Source organism: Cynoglossus semilaevis, chromosome 15, assembly GCF_000523025.1.
Source record: "Cynoglossus semilaevis isolate Cse_v1.0 chromosome 15, Cse_v1.0, whole genome shotgun sequence".
In the NCBI taxonomy this organism is placed as follows: domain Eukaryota; kingdom Metazoa; phylum Chordata; class Actinopteri; order Pleuronectiformes; family Cynoglossidae; genus Cynoglossus; species Cynoglossus semilaevis.
The window spans coordinates 1,875,192-1,883,432 of record NC_024321.1 but is presented as its reverse complement, the minus strand read 5'-3'; the positions used below and the strand labels follow the sequence as shown (position 1 = coordinate 1,883,432).

The 8,241-nt window shown below is 39.3% G+C and overlaps 1 protein-coding gene across 2 annotated transcripts in view; it reads right to left on the bottom strand.

Moving 5' to 3' along the window:
• The window catches only part of pcdh19 (protocadherin 19), a 78,325-nt gene that overhangs the window by 20,716 nt on the left and 49,368 nt on the right, over positions 1 to 8,241 (bottom strand). For both annotated transcript variants that reach the window (XM_008326488.3, XM_008326490.3), the window contains exon 4: positions 6,014 to 6,186. In XM_008326488.3, the coding sequence (XP_008324710.1) occupies positions 6,014 to 6,186 (173 nt within the window). The remainder of the gene's footprint in view (positions 1 to 6,013; positions 6,187 to 8,241) is intronic.

Genomic DNA, 8,241 nt, shown 5'->3' with positions numbered 1-8,241 from the left:
TCAGGGGAAGTTTTTTAAAAAAAGAAACTCCAGATACAGCTCTTTGTCACCACTTCCCTCCCGAGTCTCTTCTCCCCTGACACTAATGGTTCAACCAAATCCCTACAGCTTCTCAGAGCTGCCTATAACCATAAAGAAGGAATGATTTCCATGGCTCTGCCTCTCAGTTTATAGCTGCAGTGACACCATTCATTTTTATAGTAACGGAGGATCCGGTGTGAGGGAGCTGTTCCATGTTAAAGATAGGTCTTTATAGATCTTAAGAGATTTGATGTAATTTGTTCTTCAGATTCAGGCCTGATCTATTCCTGTGGGCGAGGACTTTTTAGGTCAGCCTTTTAAAAAAAAAGAGCACACGCAGCTTTTTACATTCCTGGACAGCATTCAACAAAGAGCCACCAGCTCTGATTTGAGTCTAAAATCTCTTCAGCAGCACTTGGCTGACAGTTTTTCTCGGTGGCTGCTGCTGAAAGAATAATGAATAGCTTTATAGAAACCACACCAATGTGAGCGGAGAAAGAACGAGTGAAAGAGTGAGGGACGAGAAGCGGAATATAAAATTGAAAGGAAGGACAAGTGTCTGCTGTGAAGTGGAGATAAATTCTAACCCAACGATATCTTAGGGTCAGTCATAATAGATAAAGGTTAGCTGGGAATATATCTCATGAAAGAGTTTAATAGAGAACTAGAGAGACCCTCGGAAAATAGATACAAATTTTGTAACAGAAAAATGAACCGAAAATAAAAATGAAAAATATCAATTATATGGGACTAATTTTATGTTTTATATGACTCGTATATAATAAATGTAAGTCCAATAAAAGCTAATTCGAGATACAATAAAAAACTCCTACAAGCAGGTTCCCACATAAAAAGCCTTTCCTACGGGATTCGCGTTTGTTCGTTTTTTTTTTTGGCAACAGTAAACGTCAACACTCCAGAGCAACACTAACACAGGGAACAGTAAAAAAAAAAACAAAAAAAAAAAAAACAATCCTTAAAGGTCCAGAATGAAACCATCCCGATTTTTTTTAATGCTGCCTTTTTCTCCTCTGATGAAGAAGGCCAACCACAGTAAAACACACAGACACGCACACTTAGAAAATCAGCAGGTGTGTATTTAGAGCATGCCCGTGCTGCTGATCCTTTCTCCCTGCTTGGTTTTCTCGTGGCTGAATCTGAGAGCGGAGACTCGGAAACAGTCCCTGAAGACGTCAGTGTTTACTGAACATGTCCTACCTCTACCTCTATACACACATACACACACACAGTTTCCAATTCGGTCTGACAGATGAGCTCCGAGTGAAACCACACCGTCACTGCACCACTGTAAACACTGCACTTCTCAGATTATACACAAAGACCCAGCAACCGCAAATTAAAGTTAGAGTATGGGCTAAAATTTCATTTAAATCTAAAAAAAAAAAAAAAAAAAAAATGTTGTCAGGAAAAAAAGCTTTGTTTATTATTATTATTATTATTATTATTATTATTCCTCCAGCACAATGAGTGTTGTACGATCCACAGGATTACAGATTAGCGTCAAGTAAAAATGATTAAATGATGGCCAAGATTAATGGCTACATATTGGCTCAGAAACAGCTAAAACGTAAAACGTAAATTGCAGATATAAGATAGCCAATGAACAGGAACTTAAAATTCAGAGTGCCGTCAAAAACATTACTACATACAGAAGCCAAGATATAGCTAAACAGTTAGCCTAATACGGCACCACAGGTACAATTAAAAATAATAATGGACTCCTAGACTTAGTGTTTAGAAACATGGCTGAATGTCAAAACAAGGGAAAAAAAAAAAGAAGATAAATACAATATACTAGACTACATTTTTTCCAAAGTGATTTGACGTCCACAGGACTGGCTTAAAAAAATTGAAAAAGTAAAATACCGCTGCAATATTTCCAAGAAGACATTTACATTCTGCACGCAAATGGGTCAAAGTTAGTTAAAAAAATACTTTCAATATTTGATTTCACTGCGGAGGAAAAAGGTGCTGAACGTATTTCACACGGGGGAGAAAAAAAAAAAAAATCGTCTCTGTTAATTTCATCCCCAGCTCTGTCGTTAAAGGCTGCTTTTCAGAGAAGAAAATGAAGCAGGGAAATGAGGGCGCCGCTGTTCTCCCGAGGAGAAAACACTGAGGCGCGCACGCGCCCGCGCGCTCTCACACACACAATGATGAAGGGAGACAGATTGGACTCTGAATCTTCCCACTCTCTGTCAGCCCACTGAGCCTGTTTAACTCTGTAATTAGAGCATCGATGGTAATAAAGGGACAAATTCATTTACTTTATCATTACATTTCTGCATGTGTCAGGCTCTCTGGTCAATTCATTTAATAATCCTCCGCACTCATTACTCTCGGCTTTTCGCAACTGCTGAAAAGTCCCTTCGAAGACAGGTGCCGACGAACCCCGAAGAGTCAACACACTAATGTCTGAGGAAAGTGAACACGGTGAGTCAGAAACGCACCCAGATATTCGGGTTAGGAAAGGAAACGGTCAAATCAGCGGTGAACTGCTGAACAAAAAAATGCAAATGCTAGTTATCTTGGATGCTCATTTATTACAACTGGGTCGCTATTTATTTATAACAAAGTGCGAAAAAAAACACATGAAGACCAGAGAAAGACCAGAGTGACTTAAAATTACGAAAGCCAGCGAATTGTCCAGAGGAACGGAGTTCAATTAACACTGAGCTTCAACTCAACGTTAATTATCTAGAAACGTCTGCTCGGGCGACACGGGCTCTAATTCTACAAAGCCAATAAAACAAAGCAGTAGTCAGCCACTTATGAGGGTAAAGGATCTTCAGTGTTTCCCACCTTTCGGAACAGGCTGTTGGCCAGGTTATATATATAAAAAAAAAAAAAATCGTCTTGTAATCGTGAGGATGGTTGGTTTGATTTTCAGCTCAGGGTTGTGGTTTGTAGAGAAAAAATTGTGTGTAAATGTTCAACGGCTGTAAGGTAGAGATGGATTTTGTTTCCCACCTTTCGGAACAGGCTGTTGGCCAGGTTATATATATAAAAAAAAAAAAAATCGTCTTGTAATCGTGAGGATGGTTGGTTTGATTTTCAGCTCAGGGTTGTGGTTTGTAGAGAAAAAATTGTGTGTAAATGTTCAACGGCTGTAAGGTAGAGATGGATTTTGTGGTATCGATTGAGTATCGATTACTTTCATAGAGATTCCTAATACAAATTAATAAATTAAAAAAAAGCGTATGTGTCACTTTTACTTCTTTCAAGTGTCTCTTTTTGGGTACGTTAGTATCCGTAGGGTACACTGATAATATGAATATTTAGGTAACATTGCATAAAAATAAAGTAATTTTTTTATGACTAAAATGTTATGAAAAAAAAAAAAATCATCGCATCATCGTGAAAATATATCTAGTATCGGTCATCACTAGTTCAAGATACAGATGGCACAGTTGTTTAGGTGTTGCACTTGGACACAAACTACCGTAATTTCCGGACTATTGAGCGCACCTGAATATAAGCCGCCCCTCCCCCCAAAATTTAAAAAGAAAAAAATAATTGAACATATATATGTCGTACTTCTCTATAAGCCGCAGGTGTCCACGATGTTACATGGGATATTTACACAGAAAGTGTTACAATTTTTTTTTCATTTCATTTTCACTAGCCTACCAGAAAAGTCATTGATCGCTAATGGTATGAACTTCGCTAGCCCGAAGAAATCAAGCCACAGGGATCAAAGCGTGTGGAAAAAAGTAGCGGCTTATAGTCCGAAAATTACGGTACTTATTTGGGGTCGATCGTGATGGGAGAATTGCCGGGTTTAAATCCCTGAATGTATCTCAGCACACTGCGGTGTGTTCAAACAACAATGCTCATGTTAGCGGGTAAAAAAAAGCAGAGGAGACATTTAGTTGTGTGTTTCATTCAAATCCCTCATCCATGAAAAACAGATCCATTTATGTTATTAAATCCAGAAAACTTAACACTCTCCTCCATATTATTCCTGCCTGCTCAAATCGCATCAACATATTAAAAAAAAAAAAAAAAATTAAAAAATCTGTGAGTGAAGTAGCATCTGTTGGGTTACATATGGAACAAAAGAGACAGAAATGACTAGGAGAAAGAAAAGTAAAAAGGAGGGAAGGGAGGAAGGAAATGTTGGTATCCCTGTTCCTCCTACACACTTCACAGCACACTGTGCAAAAATAGATAAAATAAAATATCAAACAATCTGCTCTACTTTATGCATGAGCTAAGGATTTTTTTTTTCCCTGCTGCTCATTAAAATGATGATGATGAGGAGGAGGAGGAAGGAAGGAAGGAGAAAGAATGGACCTTCTCACTGGACCAGAAACAAGCGGTGTGGCTGCAATCTGGAAAAGACGGGCAGCATTGTAAAAGTGGGCCACAACGTTGTTATGTTTAGTTCAGATAGATGCCGGTGTTTTTTTTTTGTTTTTTTTTTTAAATAGATGCTCCAGTCTTTCCTCCTCACCCAGATTCAGATGAACGTGAGTCATCGCTCTGAGTTTCTGCACCTGTGCACGTGGAATTTCCTCCAAAGTCAGGTGCAAACCAGGACAGCCTGCTGTGGACTAGTTTAGTCTGAGCTGGTCTGTGTTGAACAGCTTCAGCTTCATCCTCAACCACAGTCTCTCTCTCTCAGTCTGACCCACAGGAATGCATTACCAACGTGACCTACTCTGGCCACTGACAAAAACGTAGGTAAAAAAAAAAAACAACCCAACATTAATTAAAGACAATAGCAAATAGTAAATCGGCTCAGAAAGCTGAATAATTTCTGAACATTTCGTTCCCAACATTTAGCCTACATTTTCTTGCAGCTACTCGTTGTTATCATTTAATGTGTTGGTAAGTAGTAAACTGCATAAAGCTAGCCATGGGGTTTAGTCAAACCAATCATGTGGTGAGCTGTAACAGACGCCAACCAACATCCTCAACCAACCGGCCACTGAAACAACAACCAAATTGAGAGGTTCAGCAAAAATGGCAAATAAAAAACAAGAGCCACAGCTCAAGAACAAAACCAGCTGACCCTTAAAAGCTAACGTGTGCTAGCTTTTCCGGGGGTTCGTGAAGTAAAGAGAGCAAATCGCAAAGCGTTGATTGTTGAAGATTTGCGGCTTTTTTTTTGCGGCAACAAAAACATTCTCCACTATAATTTATGCTCATGTCGATCAGAAAGTAAACGTGGAAGTGTCATTATTGTACATTGTCTTTACCTGCTCCATTCAATGCGTCAATATAATTTTGCTATTCAAGATTGGGCCTATGGTCTCGTGAATGGTAATCAAATCAAATTGTGAGATTTGAACTATTTGGTGCAACCTTAAGAACAGGTCATATCCGAATATTCCTTTTAATAAGGAATCTCTTTACAAAAATTGCATTTTAATAAATCTTGCTATCACTGTATATAAACAAGGTTTCGCACATTTCATTTTACATAGTTTTTTTTTTAATCTATGGAGGCTTTAGTTTAGGTTTCTGCCTGAAAGTCATTCATTGTACGCTTTAGCTAACATGTTGTATTAGTATCGCATTAAGTTAAAGCTAAGTTCCACAGTTTTGTTATCGTTAATTTTATTGTCGTGAAGTTTTTGATGCTAATATTCACTCTCAAAGGAAACCTTTAGAAATTCCTCCCGCCAGTCAGACACGACATCTGGCCTAAAGTGAAGAGCATCGGCCGCTATCGCCGAACATTATCACTGGTCTGAATCAAAGGGCAACGTTGGCTCCCAGAAAGCGTCACATTAGCGGCTCTAGAAGAACATCAAAGGCGGGAAAACATTATCTGAAGACGGCAGCGGCCATAATGCACCTGAACAGATGCTCGGGAGACATTAAAAAGAGAGCCCCCCCCACACACATCAGACGCAAAACGGAGAAGCAGCTCATCTTCATGTTTGGAGGAAAAACATCCTTCAGACGCACCCGCACTCACACCCACACCCACAACCACTCAGAGGTTTTCCTTTCTCCTAACCTTGATCTGGCAGCTGGCAGACATTAGGGGGCATCGTCATGTTCAGCACGTCGTTGACAGCCGTGTCTACGTAGTGTCCTCTCTGGACGTCGTGCTCACTGTCCGTCTGGTCGCTCTCTTCATGGCCACTGTCCTTCAGACTGTTGCCCTCCAGGTCCTTGAAGGTGGAAGTGCTGCAGGAGACGGCGAAATGTTGATTAACTGTCACATCAGCTTCTCGTCACACTCTCTTCTGTCACATTCAGCCCCGTGTCTCAGACACTTTTAAAGTCCAGACTGATGTCTTTTAGTGATCCGCCCGCTTTTATGTCCTTCACTCCCACTTCTTTGTCCTTCTTTAATAGTTTTCCATAAAAAAAAACAGAAAGATTCATGATAATCTCAGGGAGCCGACACGTTTTCCAGGTCGAATTAAAAAAAAAAAATTCAAAACAATTTTCAAAATCATTTTTTCCAAACTGTTTCCAGCAAAATACAACTTTTCCTTTAATTCTGTACACAATCTGAATAACGGCTTCAATTGTCAGAATATAAGTCTCGGCTACGTCAATCAAACTCTATTACTTGGTTGTCGAATTGCTGTTTTATGGCTCATTTGTCACATAAATAGTCATATATTTATGTGTATATATATTTCTTAGTTTAGTCTTTTATTTTTAGTTTATGTTAACAACAACCCTTTATTAATTTTTTCGCCTAACATTTAGTTTATTTTTACTCTCTGTGTAATTTAAACTTTTTTTTTTATTTTTTTTTTCATTTTTTGTTTAACTTTAAGTCTCTAAATTTTACTCAAAACCCCTTTTTGTCCCAACGAGCGCTTGTTAGTAGAAGAAACACAGCTGCAGGTCTCAGGGGTTTCGAACAGTTTCTACCTTCAAAGCTTACTACTGAAACTCGAGCACTTTCAAGAATGTCCAGCACCTGATTTATACAATGTGTTTCTGAATGTTTTTTTTTTTTTTTTTTAAACTGGCCTTGCTTTCAAATTGTAATCGTCAATTCAAACACACACACACAAAACACACAATTACTATTCAATCTAATCTGACCCTAGTTCTAATCCTCCAAACTAAATCTTGAACCCCTTGCATTCAAATGTTGCCAGAAGAACAAAGCGTCCACACAACAAAAAGTATTTTCCCCAAACAATGTCCCCACAAGCTTTACTATGAACACACACACACACACACACAAACAAAGACACACACTGGATAAAGGAACTGACTTCAAGGACACTGCAGTGAACAAAAAGAAACACATTCAATCACTGAATAAAAAAAAAAAAAAGAAAAGAAAAGAAAAAACAACAAACAACAAATCAAACAAAAAAGGGCAGGGCAGACATAAAATTCCTGGAGATAGAGAACGTTGATGGTAGAGCACAAACAGAAGAGCATCTGTCTGTTCACTGAAGATGGCACATTTTACGCCTCTTTAATATAAAAGTCACTTTCGGTCTTCCCTTTAGCGCCATCTGTCTAGTCGTTGTTTGTCACGTCGATGCCATTTTACCAATGTTTCCAGCTCCTCGGCTAACCTTAGCAAAATGGATTTTTTATTTTTTTTTTACTTTTATATTTGTATCTAGTTTAGCCTTTCTATTGGATTTAGGCTCATTCATTTTTCCCCTCTTATCTGATGTCCTTGAACACTTTTTGTGTTCCACCAAAGCAACTGGTACCAGGAACAACTGACAGCACCGGTAGCTCTTTGTGAGCGTGCAAGTGAACAGAAACTATAAAGTGCAGTGAGTGAACGCTGTTGCTGTGAGCTAAAGAACAGCGAGATGTTGCAGAACGGCGAGATGTTGCAGGGGAGGGCAGCATCCCTGCACCCCGGCGCTCACGTCTGGGAAAAAAAGGGGGAGCAGTGGAACTACTGCTGCTGCCTCTCAGATCTTATCAGTGTAATTGCACCTGTCCCAGTCCAGAGGCTCCGGGTTCCTGAGGGGATTTTCACTTCAATGCTCTTTGTTTACATTAATGCAGGGGGAATCTGTGGGGGGAGGGAAGTGACCATAATGGACTTTCAAAAGACTGGGCTGGGCCTCAAACAAAAGACAGGGCTTCTTTATAGCTCCAGGTATAAAAAAAGGGCTGAGAAATTGAGTTTTTTTTTGTTTGTTTTTTTTCTCAAAGAGAGTGGCTACAGAAAACCTCAGATGCTGCAGGGAATTATTTTTTTTTTTTTTTTTTTCTACCCCTCTCCCGGCCCCCAAGGGCGCC